Genomic DNA, 20,842 nt, shown 5'->3' with positions numbered 1-20,842 from the left:
AGTTCCAAAACTATGGGACATACCGTAGTCGGAGCGAGACTTTACTTACAAACTAATATGTGAGCTATCCAAAAATCCATGTTTCAGAATCCTGCTGTATTTACGCAATAATTTTTATAGAGGGAGTTTGGCTACGGGCATATAATTTGAAGTACTCACCAACTATCTCTTTAAAAATTGTTGCGGAAGTATTGCATTATTCTGAAACATGGATATTTGGATAGGGCAAGCTATGAACCCTTATAATTTATTATTTTTTTCATGTTTTCGGCAGCCTATAACTTCGTAAGGAAACATTTGTGCACCCAGGTTGGTCTATATTTTTGTCTTCCCTTGGTGTCAGGAATCACCCCTGTATATTAACTGGCTCATGAACAGAGCTATAAAGTTTTCATTTTAATGCATTTTATTATTTATGTATACGCCACTTACCTCCACCTGCCCAGCTAACATTCTCAAAATACACTGATTTCTCTCCTTCATCAAAGTCAATATCCGCTTCTGTCACGTTCAGATACTGTTCGCCGTCTTGTTCAAATAAATCCCCGGTTATACTTGTATACAAACGACAATCAGCTGAAATAAACGACGACACATTAAATTAAGTATAATGTTATAATCATTACCTAAACTGCAGTCAAAATTAGCTAGTAGAGCGTTCACCTCTGGTGCATCTGGTCCCAGGTTCAAACCCTGCTCCCGCCAAGTGAACTTTGTGGTGGACAAAGTAGGTTTCCTCGTTGTTCTCCTGTTTCCCCCCACTTTCTTCATTCCATATAATCGTGGGACGTAAAATTCATAAATTTCATTTCATTTAAAAAATTAGCTAATGTAACAGTAGACCTGTTTAATGATAGTTTCTACACGTATAAATTAAATTAAATGTAAATGGTATAATTGTTACCTAGGTGGCAATCAAAAGTCGGTAATACAATAGGAGACCTCTTTCTGTATTTGCAAAAGAAAAGTTTCCTGTTGTACATTATAAGTATGTTTATTAGCTACTCCCCTTTCAGGTCTTTCTTCTTCATTTGAAAATGTAAACACTATAAAAGAACAATGATTTATCTAAGTAATTCTTTTAGGCAGTACATAATATTACTTGGTAAATTAACCAGTGTTTCTGAAATGACGCAATTTCCTGCCAAATTAATCGACAATAAAGTGTCGTCTCTAAAAACGTATACTATCAGAATAATAAATATACTGACATTAAAAAAAAAAAAACTCTTTCACTGAAGATTGAGCAAGTACTGAACAAGTTAGTTTAGTTTTAGTGTGAAATTACGTTAGACTTCTAAACCATGAGAATCAAGTACTAAAACTTGAGGTTGCACATCTAAAACTACTGGTTGCCGTAATATATTAATAAAGGTAAAACCTGTTCCTCGGACCTGAATCGATATGGAAAAGCCATTACTCGTCAGGCCTTCTGTTTTTGTTCTATGGCAATAAAAAATGAAACCAGAAATAGCCATTTCCAGATTTGGTAGAGTATTGTAGGTTGTGATGGTCTGTAATCTTAAGAATCTGAATCAAATGTATATACAAAGCCATCTGTCACTATTATCTACTAGCATGTTTCTTCTATGGCAATAAATGTTGAACCTGAAATAGTTAATTTGAATCCTTTCCGGACTAAAAGGAGGCTTTAGGGAGAAGATAGAATCTAAACTTGGGGAGCTGAATCAATATTTTAAAACACTATCTCGAGATCTCTTACCGTTTTGCTGAACTGAAATCAGTATTGAAACCAAGATAGTAGTAAATTTCAACCACTTCTGGTTTTGGTAGAATGTTGCAAATTGAAAAGCTATGTTCACCTGACACCCTGAATCGATCACAAAAAAAAAAGAAAAAAACGTTTGTTACTGTATAAGTAATCAAGAAAGTTCTGTCGCTTTTTGTGGAGGTCTGTGTTCAATTGGCTATCACGCCGTGAATTGAATGCCAATGGAGATAAGACGAAGGTGACTTGTTGGTGTGTTGGTTGTAGCAGATCAGTTACACCGTGAACATGCCCAAGAACAGAGTGAGCATGGACCTCCGTAGAGCGTCACAAGGGCGTGTATGCTGTACGAGTTCAAACGCCGCTGCAGCGGAGCGGAAGATATGCCAGGCCTTTGGTGAGGGTGTCGTGACTATGCGGACAGTGCAGCGGTGGTTTAACAAGTTTAAAGACAATGACGAAACTCTAGAAGACGCACTACGTGCAAGAATACTAACACGTGTATAAAATGCAGATCTTCAGGCACAAATTGAGGCGAACAATTGTCAAACATGTGAGAAACTGGGATTGCATATCAGTGAGAGTTGAGGAACCATTCGGCAGCACCTCCCTCAACTTGGGAAGAACTACAAGTTGGGTTGATGGGTTCCACATGATTTCACTCCGAGTCAGAAGGTAACGCGAGCACACACCTGTGTTTCTTTGCTGTCTCGTTTAAGGAAGGAGCCATTTCTGTACAAGGTGTTGATGTGTGATGAGAAGTGGGTCCTGTGCGAAGCCCCACGGCGCCGTCACCATTGGCCAACCTCCTATGAACCAGTTCCAAAACAGCCGAAACAACCACTGACTCAGAAGAAGGTCCTCTTGTACGTTTGGTGGATTGCCAGCGGCATTATGCATTAAGAACTGCTACCATGTGATCAGATCATCAATGCAACTGTGTATTGTCAGCAGTTGAGCAGTTCAGCAACTCAAAACTCAATAGCCAGTGCTTCTGAATCGCAAAGGAGTTCTCCTATTACAGGATAATAGTAATCCCCACATGGCTATGATGACCCGGGACACCATTCTATACCTTGGATGGGAAACACTATTGCATCTGCAATACTCCTCGAACATTGCAGTGTCCAATTATCACTTGTTCCATTATTTGAACCATCACCTTAGAGGCCGCCAGTTCAAATCCCTAGTAGAGGTGCAACATGCACTTAAACCCTTTTCGCTTCACGGCCCACCAAGTTCTACCGCGATGGAATCCATGGCCTTCCAGACCGTTGGCAGAAGGTCGTCAATGCTTATAGGGACTATGTTTGATCTTCCAGGTACGTCTTAAGTAACATATCTATGTTCGAATGTGGTAAATGAAAAAGTGACAGAACTTTCTTGGTTACCTTTAAATTACCATTGTTCTATGGTGATAAATATTGAGACCAGAAATCGTTAAATTTAAGCACTTTCGGTGTGAATAGAGGGATAATCGATAATGCGGAACCTACTCTTGGGACGATGAATCGATTGCAGAAAACCTCAATTCGATGTCTCTTTCCTTTTTTCCTCTGATACTGTCGACAGATGGACGGACAAAAGGACAAAGCCGTTTTATAAGACTGCCTACATTTACGCGAAGAATAGTTTGGAAGTCTAATCACTACTCAAACAAATTGTTGCGTTACATTTTAGCTTTCACATCTTTCTAAAGTCGTACTAGAATTAGAACAGGAGTGACGATCATTGTTAAATCTTACTGAATAGCATCTATAGAAGAAGATGCATTAAGAATTGTTTGTGAATTATGGGAAGAAAGAGCATACGTGGAAAGGAAAACGGAACCAGTGTTCGCAGACTGAGAGAAATTTTCCTAATATAGAGAAATCTGGTACCAAAATTTAGCAAATGGGGATAAGTGTAATTTTTGAGAAATCCCGGAAAATAGGCGCACTGAGTGGAAGCAGAATTTCACGACCTCTTTTCCTTCTTGCGTCTACTGAGAACATCCATTAAGACTCGGTTCTCAGTTTCCTTCAGAATTTTCCTTCTTCGAAAATTTGGTAAACCCCACTCCGTGTCTTCGTTACCCTGCCATTATGAAAAACATGACACTGTTGAGGTAGAACACAGATCATATTGGTCAAAAGCGAGCACAATCTTTGGAACCACACGTTTTGTATTTGTGATTTTTGCGATGCTACTCGTCCTATGGGTGTTAAGATTTGAAGAATTAGGCAAGGAAATGTTGGTGTCAGTGAATTGAGGTGCATTTCTTTCTAATGGAGATAAGTGTTCGGTATAGCAAATATCATGGCAAATGGAGACAACGAAAAAGGTTCAAAGTGATATTTAAAAGTACTATGACCTGATTATTTTATTTTTTGAGCAATTTTTGGTACGCTGTCTTTTATCATATATCTTCACATGACACTCGAGAACTATTGTCATAAGGGCAGAATAACCTCATTTACGAACTAGTGGAATTCGCCTGAAGAGAGGGATCATCTTGATCATAACGAAAATTCATCTCATAATATTAATAAACTCTGAACACATATATAAATAAAGTAGACTAATAAACAGTAGTTATAGTTAGTTATCATATTTTCCGAACGCGTACAACGATGTTGCAATTTAATAATAGAACTAAAGTTTAGAAACTGTCTGTATTGAAAATATCAAGAAAAAAATGACAAAGTTCTGTTCAAAATAATATTAGTTTTGGTGCCACATTCATAATAGAGTTTCAGATATACATTTATCCATACAAACAAATATCATATATAATTTTTGCGTCCTTTAGATGAAGAACACGCTTCGTAACACCACACAAAACACTTAATGCATCTCATCCACTTTGTTTCTACCTTATCCTGTGAAAAGAGCTTTCAACACATTGGGCAGGTTTCGTCATTGTTGCTGTCTTCCTCATCAGTGGAAACACATTGCACTGCTGTAACTTGAGTGTCACTTTCACTTGAGGAGCTACGAAAGTCTTCTCATCATTTGTCGAGAACCAATATTCTTCTTCGAAGTTTTTCTTTGCTTCTGTGATCCAGATGTAGATGGCTTAGCAGCAGTAGATGGTTGTTCCTGCGTTTCTCGAAAATGACGTTTCCTATGCAATGTAGACGGACACTGCTTTATTGGATTGATTCCTGTTTCTCTTTCTTCTTATCTGCTTTCATGATTGTTTCTTTGTACGGTGAACCAGTAACCAACAATGCAGCTCCAGCCCTTCTTGACGTATAGGGACTGGGACTTTCCTACTAGCTTGAGGACTGATGATTTCAAGGATATTGAGAAACACATGTTTGTCAGTGTTCGAACGAAGTTCTGACCTGCTTGCTGTTTCCTCCATAGATATATCTTGATGGTTTCTTTCCTCCTGTTCCCTTGCAAGAAACTGAGCATTAGTAAAAATGTCCGGGTTGAAAGGATGAATACCCGTCTTAAGCCACTTACCGCAATTTCCAACGTAGCAGCACGCAGATATCCCTCCGAAAACAGTGAAGCGACTAGTAACTTGCCAACTATCCATCCAGGGTAATCTGGAAGCCAGCTTTCTTTTATTCTTCGCATAACACTAGTTAACAAATTTAAACTTTTTGTTTGTTACATGAGAAAACTCACCTGATCTTAAAGGAACTTTTTGCACTGAAGTCGAATATGCACTCGGTTTCTCTCCATCACGTACAGTTTTCCCGTAACAGAGGGATTTTCGGGAAATTCCCTCAAAAATTTCCCTTTTTCAGATATTTTATTCCCCTAGCTCCTCTCCCCTTACATATAGTAACATAGAAATTATACCTAAGTATACCTTGATTTATATTTAATAAATCCTAAAAGTTTCGTAAAAATCGCTTTGTTCTTTCTAGAGAAATAAATATATTTGTATGTATACTGTGTGCACTGTTTATTGCACCTGATAGTAATGCTTTCAGATCTCCTGAGTTGGGGTAAAAACGATTTGCTTTATTACTACAAACACAGACATAAAAATGAATATTTACAATTGTCAACAACACACTTGTATTGCTCTCTGTAAATTAGAAACGTGTATAAAAATAGAATGTACTTCCAACGTATATTTTTTTAAACGTACAGTGTATGTATATCTTAATACATATATATACAATTCTCCAAGTTTTTTCGTTTTGTTCATGAAATGGTAATCAATATTTGTTATCAAATGTAACAGAATGCAAAACAAAGAAAGAATGGAATACAGACTCATTGTTGACAACAATGAACTAATGCAGTCTGAATTTTCCACTACGGTATCGTTTCCCCCTCCTCCCGCGCATTTCTTTCTTTCTTGTGTTCTTGACACCTGGTGAGGGAGTTTTGTACATTTTTATATTGACGTTTGGTTTAACACTACTTCACTTTCAAAGTTGTCTTTGCTGCTAAGAGTGCTTTCATGTTTGATCTTAACGGCATTATACCCAACTAAGACCAGAAGTTTAGTTTGTGATCAGTACAATGGCGTCAAGAAAACGGCGTTCGTGTGTTAACTCACCAAATAGTTTTTGTTATGTGTGTGGCCAGTTTGTAGTTAAAGGACAGTGTAGATCCATTACGCCATCGGTGAAACTAGCATATTATATATATTTCGGATGTCGTGTGGGAGATCAGGACAAAACTTGGGCACCCAACATAATTTGGGCTACGTCACTTTACTTGCATGGGCCAAAGGGAAACGGAGGTTCATGAAATTTGCTGTACCAATGGTGTGGAGAGAACCCACCAACCATCTGGATGATTGTTATTTTTGTCTCACAGTAGTTAAGGGACATTCTAAAAAAAGCAAATACACAATAAGTTATTCCAACGTTAAATCCGCAATTAGACCTATTCCGCACGGGGATGAACTTCCACTTTTCGAGCCCCCTACCAACTGGGAAGAGATATGGCCAAAAGACTCTGATGATGATCGTGACCTTGATGAACCATCGACATCAACATGTACATCCAAGGATCCAACGTTCATCCCTGACTGTGTTCGGGAGCCACATTTCATCCGGCAATGTGAACTTAATGACCTAGTCCGTGATTTGCACCTGACAAAACAAGAGGCGGAACTTCTGTGATCAAGGCTCCAGCAGTGGAACTTATTGGATGCAGAAACGAACATATCAGTGTACAGGAAAAGGCATGTTCAATTTTCAAGCTATTTTTCAATGCAAGATAATGTGTGCGTATGTACGGATATAAATGGGTTGATGGCGGAGCTAGGAATTCCTTACGTTCCAGAAGAATGGAGGTTATTTTTCGACGCGTCAAAGGTCAGCCTTAAAGCTGTCCTTTTACATAATGGAAATAAAAAACCTTCTATACCACTTGTGCACTCAGTGAAGATTAAGGAATCCTATGACACCATGTCAACTTTGCTAAATCTTATAAATTACAAGGACCATTGTTGGCAAATATGTTGTGATCTCAAGGTAGTTGGTATTTTATTAGGACTGCAGTGCGGTTACACGAAGTATCAATGTTTTTTATGTTTATGGGATAGCCGAGCTGATGACAAACATTATGAAGTGAAGGAATGGGAACCTAGAGTGAATTACGTACCTGGAGAATGCAACGTCAAATACGCTCCTTTGGTAGATCCTAATAAGATATTACTACCGCCACTTCATATCAAGTTAGGACTTATGAAAAACTTTGTCAATGCCATGGACACATCTGGTGAAGGTTTCAAGTATGTGCGAGATAAGTTCCCTAACCTGAGTGATGCTAAGATTTCAGCGGGAGTGTTTATTGGTCCCCAAATTAGGAAATTAATGCATGATGATAGCTTTGACAGCAAGTTAAACAGTGCTGAGCTAGCTGCCTGGACAGCATTTAAGTGTGTTGTGCGCAACTTTCTGGGCAATAACAAAGCTGAGAGTTACACAGAAATCGTACAGGACATGATACAGAAATACAAAAAGTTGGGTTGTAGGATGTCTTTAAAAATCCACTTTTTGCACTCCCACCTCCGCTTCTTTCCTGCTAACCTAGGTGCTCTCAGCGACGAACAGGGGGAAAGATTCCACCAAGATATAATGGCAATGGAGAAAAGGTACCAGGGACGATGGGATCCTTCAATGATGGGGACTATTGTTGGGGTCTTGTTAGAGAATGCAACATTTCTTACAAAAGAAGGAAGTAGTGTACGTTTTTGCAACCCAATGGAAGTTTCATATATTGTGATAGTTTTGATTGTCTTTTCATGACCTTTTGGTACATTTGTATTATTGTTTATTGTAAATTGTCACACTTGTAAATTATATTGTATTATATTTTATATGTGTGTTTGTGGTAATAAAGCAAAACGTTTTACCTTAACTTAAGAGATCTGAAAGCATTACTATTAGGTGCAATAAACAGTACACACAGTATACATACAAACATATTTATTTCTCTAGAAAGAATAAAGCGATTATTACGAAACTTGGAGGGTTTGTTAAATATGAATCAAAGTATACTTAGGTATAATTTCTATGTTAGTATATGCAAGGGGACAAGATCTTGGGGTGTAAAATAAACGAAAAGGGAAATTTTGAGGGATTTTCCCGAAAATCCTAATGTTACGGGAAAATCGTACGTGATGGAGAAAAACCGAGTGCATATTCGAATTCAGCGCAAAAAGTTCCTTTAAGAACAGGTATTTCCTTTTATGTAACAAAACCTTTGTTAACTAGTGTAATAGGTCTTGAACGAATACATGAAAGATACATCAAGGGTAGTGCTCTCAAACGGGTCGGGTCAGGTCAACTCGGGTCGGGTTATCGGGTCGGGTCAGTCGGGTTAGCTCGGGTCGGGTTATCGGGTCAGGCTAATCGGGTCGGGTTGTCGGGTCGGGTCAGTCGGGTCAGCTCGGGTCGGGTTGTCGGGTCGGGTTATTCGGGTCGGGTTGTCGGGTCGGGTCAATCGGGTCAACTCGGGTCGGGTTGTCGGGTCGGGTTATTCGTGTCGGGTTATCGGGTCGGGTCAATCGGGTCAACTCGGGTCGGGTCAATCGGGTCAGCTCGGGTCGGGTTATCGGGTCGGGTCACTCGGGTCGGGTTATCGGGTCGGGTTGTCGGGTCGGGTCAGTCGGGTTGTCGGGTCGGGTCAGTCGGGTCAGTTCACTTTGGTCAACTGAGTTTAGGTTGAGTTTAAACTCGGCTGGAGTCGAAAGCTGCTGTTTTTCACTAGCTGCCTAATTAAAAATAGCAATTTTCAATTGATTTTATAGAAACCATAAATCTATTTTGAACACTTGCAGCTAGTGTTTTTATGATAAATGCTTATTTTTCTACTTGTGTGTACTTTAATTTTTAAATGTGGAAGATTGATTTTACCAATCGACTGTAATATTAATATCTACGCCAGTATGGAGTCTGGATTTAGAACAAAACTAGAAGTTGTGCCTAGCGAACAATAGTAGATTTGGTCGACTTGTTTTCTTCTCATTGGATCAACTTTGATTGGAAACAAAAGAAAGGTAAAACCAGTTACGTAACTTGTTTGTATTTGTCCAGGTTTGAAGTTTTCAGTTTCATATTTTGTTTTATTTAAAACTTCTTTTTTCTGAAACATTATTCTCGGCTTCCAATATTCAGAGGATGTGCTTATAACAGCTTAGTTTGCAACTACCAGGGCTTAATTTTTTGAAGGAGATAAAAAGAGTTGTGTTTTCCCTTCCTGCAAATGATAATAAAATTATGGAATGAAATTGATTCCCAATAAAATGTATTGTCAGAGTGCTGATCTTTAGTTAGTAATTGGTTTATACTAGTGCTCCTTTACTTATTTTGTTTCAAAGTACTGACGTGACGTCTACCATATTGACTAGGAACTGCTGAAAAATTCGTAGCCCAACCCAGAAGGAGTGCACGTGGATTGGTGAAGTTTTACTTCTTCTTCTCTTCCCCCGAGAGTCAATATACTACCTTGTACAGTGCTCCAGCTTTTGCAGAAAAGTTAAAAAAATCTAGATTTCCTCGCACCACTGTTCGTAGCACTACCCCTGTCAGATCTAAAATGGCGTCTTTCAAGTGTTATTTAAGTTTGGGAAATAAGTACACGTAATAGTTAGACGGAGCTAAATCTGCGGAATAAGAATGATGATCTAGACATTGAAATCCTGGATTATGCAATGTCAGTTATGTTCGCAGGGGCTTGATGGACAGGTGTATTCTCCTGAAGAAACAGAATTCCTTTCTTTTCATTTTCCGCAGCATTGAACTTTGAATTTTTCTTTCAGTTTTGTAAGTAATGTAGAGATTCTGGATTAAATATCTGACCATTGAGGAGGTAGTCTACCAGTCCATACTTATACCAGAAGAATGTTCCAAACAGTTTCTCAACCTACTTCTGTGTCTTGAACTTCTTGGGGCGATGGAGAAATGAGTGCTACTGCTCCATTGACAGTTGTTCCGATTCAGGATCATAGTGGTACAACCATATTTCATCTATGGTTACTATTCGTCAGCGAAATTGATCAGCATTACGGTCAAATTGGAAGAATACTTCTCTTAATGCCGTTACCCTTTTATTATCCTGACATATATTTTGGGAACCCATTATGCCGAGAACTTGCGCATACCCAAGCCATTCTGAATTATGCTACCGACGAGTTCCAAAGAAATGCCCAGAATCCCTGACACAAGTTTTTCTGAGAAGGTAAAAACTGAGAAAGCGGAGTGCAGACCTCAGACTATAATAAATATAAGTAGCTTAAATTATTTTTGTCACACAAAAACTGGGGTGGCCTAGGCCCTCCGGCCTCGGGCTATATCCACCACTGGCTGAAATGCTGCAATTTTCAAGAATAATGTCACAAATTGCATCCATGATTCCAGGAAGAGTCATTGCTTTTAATCATCCTGGATGTAAAGCATAATTTGTTGAGAAATTGCTACGTTTATACTAAGCCACTTACTTCTTCACCACTATATATAACGGAGGAGAGTCCCGTGGTGTTTCACTGATTTCCTAATTAATTTACTTCGGTGACTTTCCTTGGTGGAACAAAAATGTTATAACAGTAAGAATCTGGATGTTAGGGAAATTATCTGTTTGGGCACACATAATCACTTCAGAGGCCTGAGAAACAATAAGAATTTCCTTATTAATATGAAAATTTATATTTGTACATACAGAGATATGTTTTTCTAAACTACGGTTTCATTTTTCTACCTAGTACCTACACTCCTTCTGGATTGGACTATGACATTTTCAGCAGCTCCTCGTAAATTCTCTCTCTGTCTCTCTCTCTCTCTCTCTCTCTCTCTCTCTATATATATATATATATATATATATATATATATATATATATACAGTGACGTACTTAGGGGGGTGGCTTCCGGGCTTAAGCCCCCCCGAAATCTTACTTAATATAGTAAAGTAAAGTAAATATCTTGCAGAATTTTCACATTTCCAGGCAAAGCCCCCCTCCCGAAAGCTAGCAAAGCCCCTCTCGAAACAAAATCGTAAATACGCCACTGTATATATATATATATATATATATATATATATATATATATATATATATATATATATATATATATATAGAGAGAGAGAGAGAGAGAGAGAGAGAGAGAGAGAGTGATACGTAGCATATAGACGAATGTCTTACTTGTAGCATACGCGAAAGTAATTCAATTTATGTTTAGGCTTCAAAAGTTTCATTGAAAAATATTTCATGTGCAGACGTTATTTATTTGTTAGTTACAAATTTTATTTGAAATAAGTTTAATTTATAATCATATAGATCTAACATAAAAACAGCAACGAAATACACAATGTAATGTAAAATAAGTCAAACGTAATAAATAAGTTATTTTTGGTATGGCAAATAGCCGCCCTCCAAAATGTATCTGCCCCTCCTTTGCCCCCCTAACAACTTAAAGCTAGCGTTGTCACTCTAACAATATGGTATGGAGTTCTTGCATACTATTCATTGTTGGCGGAAAAATTTCTTCTTTTACTTTCTTTTCTCCACATCAAAGGATTACACCGAAAAGTTTACAGAAATGAAAATAAGCTTTTCATTGTTGCATTGTTATGTTCTCAATGATTTTGCATTGTAAATATTGGCTTTAAAAAATATTAACACAGTATGTTAAACTTTCAGTTAAAGAGAATTTTCCAAGAATTGTGCTATATATTTTAAATTATGCTTTATGCTTTATTTTCTAAAATAATGCTTTTAAAACTAGAATCCCAATGTGAGTGCATTTTGGCGTTCACCCAGTGTCGTGACCATAGTGCTCTCAAACGGGTCGGGTTGACCCGACCCGACCCGTGACCCGACCCGACCCGACTCGGATCGGGTCAGTTCGGGTCGGGTTACGGGTAGGGTCAACTCGGGTCGGGTTGTCGGGTCGGGTTGTCGGGTCGGGTCAGTCGGGTCAGTTCGGGTCGGGTTGTCGGGTCGGGTTATTCGGGTCGGGTTGTCGGGTCGGGTCAATCGGGTCAGCTCGGGTCGGGTTGTCGGGTCGGGTTATTCGGGTCGGGTTGTCGGGTCGGGTCAATCGGGTCAGCTCGGGTCGGGTTGTCGGGTCGGGTTATTCGGGTCGGGTTATCGGGTCGGGTCAACCGGGTCAGCTCGGGTCGGGTTATCGGGTCAGGTCAATCAGATCGGATCACGGTTCGGGTCAGTCGGTTCGGGTCGGGTCATCGGGTCGGGTCAGTCAATTCGGGTCACGGGTCGGGTCGGGTCGGTCTTCAACCCGACCCGACCCGACCCGTTGAGAGCACTAATCAAGGGGCTGTAATTTACCCGTTGAATGTTCTGGTAAGCATACAATTAATATTCCCACTTCCTAGCAGTCAATCACTTCAATGCTTCTGTGTGTAAATGATGACCGTTCAGTATTAAGACTAGTGGACACGTTTTTGAAGGTTGCACTGTGTCAATGAAGTGCTCCAGCCATGTCAGAAATAATGATCCAATGATACAACCTGATTCACTGCAACCACCGATAGAACCTGCTGGTATTCCATCTGAAAGTTCCGCCTGCCACTTCTTTTGTGGAAATATTAAAAAAGGTGGCACAAACTGGCCAGCTGCTGAGATTCATTTCACAGATGTTATTGTTGCCCCTTTCTCAGTCGATGCTAACTTGTGTACCTGCTGCACGATAGATATGCCTGTATATATATATATATATATATATATATATATCGAGAGAGAGAGAGAGAGAGAGAGAGAGAGAGAGAGATATATACAGACGCGGATCCATGGAGGGGGCTATAGGAGTTACAGCCCCCTTGACACCCGAGTATACACGGATAAAATAACCGTTAATCGTAGTTTACACTGGATAAAATGACACATGGAAGTGCATTATGATATATAGAAAGACAAAATGTAGCTACTACGTAGAAAGCAATATCAGAAGGCAATTTTGATGGACAATTAGCAGATTACACATAAAAGAACATTAGCAGATTTCATCCCTTCTCCCTGGGTCTCAACTTTTTATTGAATAAAATTACCTGCCAAAGCCAAGCAGGCCAAGTAATAATTAAACAATTGAAACAATTATTATATTCGTTTTAATGATATTTATATTGTTTGAATATTGACAGTAATACGGTTAAAAGAGCAATGACACTGAAATTAAAGAGTAGAGATAAAAAAAAATGGTAGTAATATATGAGAAATTAAAGAATAGAGATTATACAAAAAGGATACAAGAACCTATTACACTAAATATTATTATTGCATAATGACAGTATGCAAGTAATATAAAAGTGCAGACACTGACAAGGTCACGCAGTGGCTCCGCTGAGATCCGAACGAGACAATTGTGTTTGCATTTGAAATGTTATAACTAGATGAATCCCAAAGTTATACGTGCCACCGGGAGGAATATCGTGAGTTACAACATATTTTGTAATGTAAGAACTACAAAAAAATTACATGGCAGAATAGTTTGAACCGAGTCATTTGTTCGGAAACGGTTGGATAAGTGGAAAACTCGACCAACACGTATCCCATCATTTTCAACGACAACCTTTTTGGGGTAAAAAAAACTTTGTCCCAGGGTCCCCCGCAGGGTCCCAGACGGGGTCCAACTCAAAATTTTCAAATGGCAAGGGGGGTTAAGTGGCATATCATTTGAAAGCTGTTGTAAAATGAAAGAAAATGCAGCAAGTCTCGACTCTCTACAACAACCCTGTGCAAAATGACGGAGGGTCAAAATGTAAACAAAAACTTAATTGAAAAGTCCATGGTCACCCCTATAAATCGGAAATGGTGAGACTTGAAAATAGGAAGGTAGTCCGGCATTATGTTCAAAGTACAACAATTTAAGTAAAAACGTCTTGTCCCAGGGTACCCACAGGGTCTGAGGTGGGGTCCAACTAAAAAGTTTCAAAAGAGAGGTTAAGAATCTCATCGTTTGCAAGATCTTGTTAAATGAAAGTAGATGGAGCAAGTCGTGACTTTCTACGACAACCCTGTCCAAAATTGTGGCGGGTCAAAATGTAAATAAAAGCTTAATTGAAAAATATGGCCACCTTGAATCCAAGGTGCTTAAAACCTGCCATTCCTAACAGTACAAATCTAAATCTCTATTTTTCTCTATTATGTATTTAGAAATACTAGAAAGACTAAACAACAATTGAATTTCGATTCACTTCAACTATTATTTCATTCGGTAACAACATATATATGGTTTCTTCTTAATGCAAGTTCGTCACGGTTCTCTCGGCATTATTTACTTGAATATAACGAATATGCGATGAACACACAACTATGACTTCCTACTCATAGTAGGAAAAAAAAAAGTTGAATACCTTCGGGTATTTTTCTAATTTTGTCATACGTAGTTCATACAGAAAGAACTTGCTGCATCAGTAAGTTGCGGGCTCTATTGTAACGTATTCGTGATGGTTACATTTGTATGTCATTCGTTGGTTTGATCTCAATACTTCAAACAATACCAAATAAAAAAAATCATTTGCAAGATTGGCAAGTAGTACCAAACATATGTAAGTCATTTCAGTACATCGAACTGCGTCAAACTTTGCTGGCTCGGTCACAGTATTCCAAGAAATAGAATATTTATATTCAAACTCATTTTTCACGCTGGCAGCCATATTGGATTACAGATTATACTCTTTGATATTTTGTGGACTATTAACCATAAACGTTCACTTCTCCAACACCAGTGGTGCGAGCTGGATATGCGTTCGATACATAGTGCGGCATTTTGAACTCAAGATGTCGCGTTTTTGAACATTTTGCATATTTTAGTCACTTACTAATCAACATTAATGCCAAATTTGTTTTCCTAGCTTCAGCAGTTGGGTATGCTTATCCTTTCGACATAGGTTTTAAGCGGCCATCTTGGATTGTTTTCCAATTTGTTTACATTTTGACCCACCGCAATTTTGGACACGGTTGTCGTAGAAAGTCGAGACGTGCTCCATCTTCTTTCACTTAACAAGAGCTTTCTAACGATGTCCTACCTCTCTTGCCATTTGAAATTTTTTAGTTGGACTCCACCTGGGACCATGTGGGAACCCTGGGACAAGACGTTTTCACTTAAATCGTTATACTTTGAAAATAATACCACACATCTTTTTCTGTTTTCACATTTGTCTCACCATTTCCGATTTATAGGGGTGACCATGGACTTTTCAATTAAGTTTTCGTTTACACTTTGGCCCGTCGCCATTTTGCACAGGGTTGTTGTAGAGAGTCGAGACCTGCTGCATTTTCTTTCATTTTACAACAGCTTTTAAATGATGTTCCACTTAACCCCCCTTGCCATTTGAAAATTTTGAGTTGGACCCCGTCTGGGACCCTGCGGGGGACCCTGGGACAAAGTTTATTTACCCCAAAAAGTTTGTTGAAAATGATGGGATACGTGTTGGCCGAGTTTTCCACTTACCCAACCGTTTCCGAACAAATGACTCGGTTCAAACTATTCTGCCATGTAATTTTTTTGTAGTTCTTACATTACAAAATATGTTGTGACTCATGATATTCCTCCCGGTGGCACGTATAACTTTGGGATTCATCTAGTTATAGCATTTCAAATGCAAACACAGTTGTCTCGTTCGGATCTCAGCGGAGCCACTGCGTGACCCTTCCTTGCGAGTAATATGCGAGAAATGAAAGAATAAAGATTATACAAAAATCTATGACACTAAATATTATTAACCCTTTCTGACGCAGGTCATTTTTTTGAGTTTTTCTACATTTTCAGTTAGTGAGCTATTGTTCAAAAACTATTCATCCGATTGATATGGTTAGGACATTGTGTTTTTAGAAGAGGGGTGTGGCTATTTTTTGGTGTAAGGTACATAGTATTGTTGCCAACGAGACGGAAATTACTGAGGGAAATTTAGGGGTGGAAATTTATAAAAAATCCCTAACTGAATTTCAAGATTTTTGCAACTTGCACCACAGTTGCCATATGTGTTCAAATCACCGAAAAAAATATTTGGTGTGTTGACAAGGTACAGTGTAAACCTAAAGTCGTTGGCTGCTATACAAAGAGACAAAGAAAAAAAATATTGTCATACACATAAAATTTTGACACTTTTTCAAAAATCAACATATGCTGGGGCTACAGCTTCCCTAATTATGCAATAGGAACTTTTTATGGTGAGTTCTGTAGGGCAGAGAAGAGGCTTTCAGGTAGTGGTGCGTTTGTTACAATGTAGAAAGTAAGAGGGAAATAATTGAGTGGGAAACGGAAATTTTTCACCTAACATCGGGAATTAAAATTTTTCGTAGCTGGTAACACTGCTACCAGACATACAAAAACTATCTTACAGTAATTATTGGTGCCACAAAAATATATCCAACAAGTATCATGGCGATATCTAACGAAGTAAGGATGAAATTAAAAAAAAAATAAAAAATATCTAATTCTAACTCAGAAATTCACCACTTTTTATCATTTATAGAACATGGTATACTATAAAGCCCAACTGTACCTGCCTTAATTATCCTACTGAAACTTACTATGATGCGTTGTGTAGGCTAAGGACGAGGCTTTCAGACATGGTACACTTGTTCGAATATAGCTAACAAGAGAGAAATGAAATTTTTGCAAAATTTCCCCCTAAAATCGGGAATTTTCTGTAGTTGGCAATACTGCTACCGGACAGACGCAAACTATATTAAAATAATCATTGGTATACCCCTAATATATCATACATGTATGATAGCGGTATTTAATAACCAAAGTTTTTAAGTACAAAAAATAGATTACGGTAAACAGAAAAGGTGGGAAAGCTCGAAAAATCAAGGGTTAGAATCTAAATACTAAGTTTTCGTGCTCCCCCTAATTATTCCATTGCGCTGTACCCGCTTTTGTTCAGTAAGGACCAATGTTCAATTGGCGAAAGTTGACTTGCACTCGGATGTATAGGTACGGATTTATAAACAAAAACTTCGAAATTTTCGATTTTTTGTCCAAATTTAGGGAAATTGTAATTTCCCTAGTTGGCAACGCTGCGCGCGATCCGGTCCAATTGATGTCCACAATTAGGTACCCACCGGAGGTATCTACCTGACAAGCCTTAAGGACATCTCTCTATAACAGGGAAAAATGGCAAAAAAAAAAAAAATTGATATTCGAAAATTCTCGAATTTTTGAATTTGGCTTAAAATTTGAGAAGGAAATTCGACACCCAGAAGGAAAAGAAACTAATATGATGAAGAAACTAATATGATTACAAGCATAAATTTCCAGAAAAAAATATCTCGATATCTTAATTACTGTCCACACAGGAGGAGATTAAAAAAGTGACACAACCATGTGTGCCACTTTGGCCACCTGGGTCCAAAATTGATAATGCATAATTACATTATGTAAGTAATAAATATAAAAGAGCAATGACACTGTGTAATATATGCGAGTAATAACATGAAGTAGCCTAATAAAGTAATAAAACAAAGTAATATAAAAGAGTAACAACAGTTAGCAATATGAAAGAGTAGTGACATTGAGTAATGTAAAAGAGTACTAACTCAAAATATTGAAAAAGGTTAATGACATTTAAGTAATATCAACGTGTACTGACTTAGGGTAATGCTAAAGAATAATGACAAAATCTCCAACTGAAAATGTATTTAATGCCATCTTATGTTTGCTACACATTTTATATAAAAATGCTAGATTAATAAATAAAGTTAATTTTTATTCCCAATTAATCTATACAGGGTGTTCCAGGAGGAAGGGGCAATACTTCGGAAAATGGTGATATGAGTGATTCTAAGCCAAAAAGCTCATATGAACATGGGTCCTAATCTCAACGGTTTGAGACATACAGGTTGTGAACTATTTTTGACATTGTTTCTTATTACTCACTCTGTATTTATTCTACAGAGGTGAGACATAGCGGATTTTAACCCTTTCCGGGTTTTGGGTTTTTGGGCTATTTTTTAGACTTTCAGTCAAGCAGTTACTGCATAGTCACTATTTATCCTAGGATCATGGTTCATACCTCATTCTCTTCAGAATAGAGCTGGCTTTCAAACGGTACCACTTGCATGCTCATACCGTATACCAGGAGTGGGAAAAATGATGTCAAAAGGAAATTTTCGGAGGGAAAATTTTTCTCGCACTTTGCCCCCCCCTGGAGCGGCCCTGTGTGGACGTAGCCATCTAAAAAAAATCTGATAAATAGTACTTGGTATACTGAATGTATGTGCCAAATTTCAAGTCTCTATCTTGAATAGTAAGGGCGGGAGAAATTTTATGAAGAATTCCAACAATGCCCCAAATTACCACAAAACACTATAATCTCAGGGAAAAAAAATCCTGAGACATCCCGAATTACCCTAGGGTCATGTTTCGCCCATCATTCTCTTCAGAATAGAACTTCCTTTCAGGCGGTACCATTCACATGTCTCCATCATGTATCTAAGGCGGGAAATTCCCGAAGAAGGGATTTTTTGGTCTAAATATCCCTTTTTTCAACTTTTAGTCCCTCTGGACCCCCCTGTTTTAACGCATAAATCCGGAAAAAATCTGTTAAATACTACTCGGTGGACTGAATGTTTGTGCACAATTTCAATCTTCTAGGTGCAAAAATAAGCCCGCCATAAAATATATATACCGACATTGCCCCATATTCCCCTATACAGAAGTATATTTTGATAAAAATTCCCTGATACATCCCTAATTACCGTAGGGTCATGTTTCGCGCATAATTCTCTTCAGAATAGAACTGGCTTTCAGACGGAATGACTCACGTGTCTCCATCGTATCTGTAAGGCGGGAAAATCCCGAAGAAAGGGATTTTTTGGTCTAAATGTCCCGTTTTTCAACTTTTAGCACCTAAGGACCCCCACTGTTTTAACGCAGAGATCTGAAAAAATCTGATAAATACTACTAGGTACGCTGAATGTTTATGCACAATTTCAATCTTCTAGGTACAAAAGTAAGCCCGCGAAAAAATATATATACCTACAATGTACCATATTCCCGTATACAGAGGGATCTTTTAAAAAAATTCCCTGATACATCTTTAATTACCCTAGGGTCATGTTTCTGCACATCATTCTCTTCAGAATAAAATTGCCTTTCAGACGGTATGACTCACGTGTCTCCATCATGTATATAAGGCGGGAAAATCTCGAAGAAAGGGATTTTGGGGGTAAAGATATCCCTTTTTTCAACCCTTTGACCCTCTGGTTCCCCTCTTGTTTCAACTCACAAATGTGAAAAAAAAACTAGTAAATACTACTCGGTGGACTAAATGTTTGTGCAAAATTTCAATCTTCTACTTGCAAAAATAAGCGCGCCAAGAAATATTGAACATAGGCTTAATAAATGAAAAACTATATTTTAGACTTATGACGTCATCACCTCCTATATCTAGACGCAGGAAGGTGTGAAACCATACGTAATGTCTTCTATAATGCCTCTGGACTTGAAAAACAAAAAACAAAAAACAAATAAAAAAAAAACGGACGTAAAAGCTCAAATAGGAGAGTTATAACTCAATGTACCATGAAAAACGCGTATGTTACAAATTGTACCATAAAATCCCCAAAGGGGTAAAGGTGATGGAATGACCTTTTCAACGGTATGCAACACGCGACAGTAGTGTCTTGGAAGTGAAGTTATTGAGGAAAATTTGAAAATCAGTGTTGCCATCCAATTCCCTTACATAATTTTAACTTTCCCTCAATAATCCCCTTTTCGAAATCACCACTGCCACATGTTGCATACTGTTCGAAAAGACATTCCATCACCTTTCAAATCTACTATGTCCCACCTCTGTAGAATAATTAATGGGTGAACAATACGCAACAAAAAATCAAAAAGGTTTCCCAAACTGTAACTTTCAAACCGTTGAGATTAGGACCAATGTTCATATGAACATTTTTACTTTGAATCACTCATACTATCACTTCATAAAATATTGCCCCTTACTCCTGGGACACCCTGTATAAATAAAAGAGAGAATAAATTTTATATGCAAAACATGTAATAATTACTTTCCATGAGTTATTAATTATCTTATAAATTTTGGAAACTAACATGTATATTACATTTTTAATTTCCCTACTTATTTGAAGTGATTGTATCATTCTTTTAAATTTTAATAGTTAATAATATAATTCTTACCTGCATGAGCTCTTACTGGACCTTGTCCACTAAAATGTATGAACAGAAACGTTCCATTTGATTTGTAGTGTCCAGACAGGTCAATATAGGGATAATAGAAATTTATCACAAATTTTCTTTCTTTGGGTTGCACTCTGGAAATAAATTAAGCCAATAAACGCAGCATATCTTAATAACGTAAATGTATGGAATATTCTAAACAAAGAAACAAACAAGCAAACTCCTCAAATCCTCAATAGATGGTACCGATACATTACAACAGACTTTCAGGACGATCCTATTCTATTATGTTTACTAATCTGTGTGTTCTTTTATGAATTAATTCGATTGTTTAAATTCTTTGACTCTCCTGTTGATAAAGTTAGCTGAATTGTATCAGGGAAGAGAACCTATTACACTCTATTTCTCTACCGTCTCCTTTAGCCTAACCGATATAACCGTGGGACGTAAAACTTACAGATTTCATTTCATTTCTATTTCTCTAGCTTGCTTGTTTCCTTCGTCGTTTCATAATTCTATTTACGGCTTGCTTTGAACGTAA

General features: G+C 37.9%; 1 protein-coding gene across 1 annotated transcript in view; it reads right to left on the bottom strand.

Annotated features, from left to right (window-relative positions):
- LOC145692508 (protein takeout-like) overlaps nucleotides 1–20,842 on the bottom strand; it is a 34,631-nt gene that overhangs the window by 4,558 nt on the left and 9,231 nt on the right. The window contains exons 3-4 of the mRNA XM_081767815.1: nucleotides 20,302–20,435; nucleotides 433–576 (exon numbers count right to left, since the gene is read on the bottom strand). Of these exons, the coding sequence (XP_081623941.1) occupies nucleotides 433–576; nucleotides 20,302–20,435 (278 nt within the window). The remainder of the gene's footprint in view (nucleotides 1–432; nucleotides 577–20,301; nucleotides 20,436–20,842) is intronic.

Source organism: Thermobia domestica, chromosome 8 (genome assembly GCF_964235325.1).
Source record: "Thermobia domestica chromosome 8, izTheDome1.hap1.1, whole genome shotgun sequence".
NCBI classification, from domain to species: domain Eukaryota; kingdom Metazoa; phylum Arthropoda; class Insecta; order Zygentoma; family Lepismatidae; genus Thermobia; species Thermobia domestica.
Note: the sequence above shows the minus strand (reverse complement) of the source record. Positions and strands in the feature narration are given on the sequence as shown.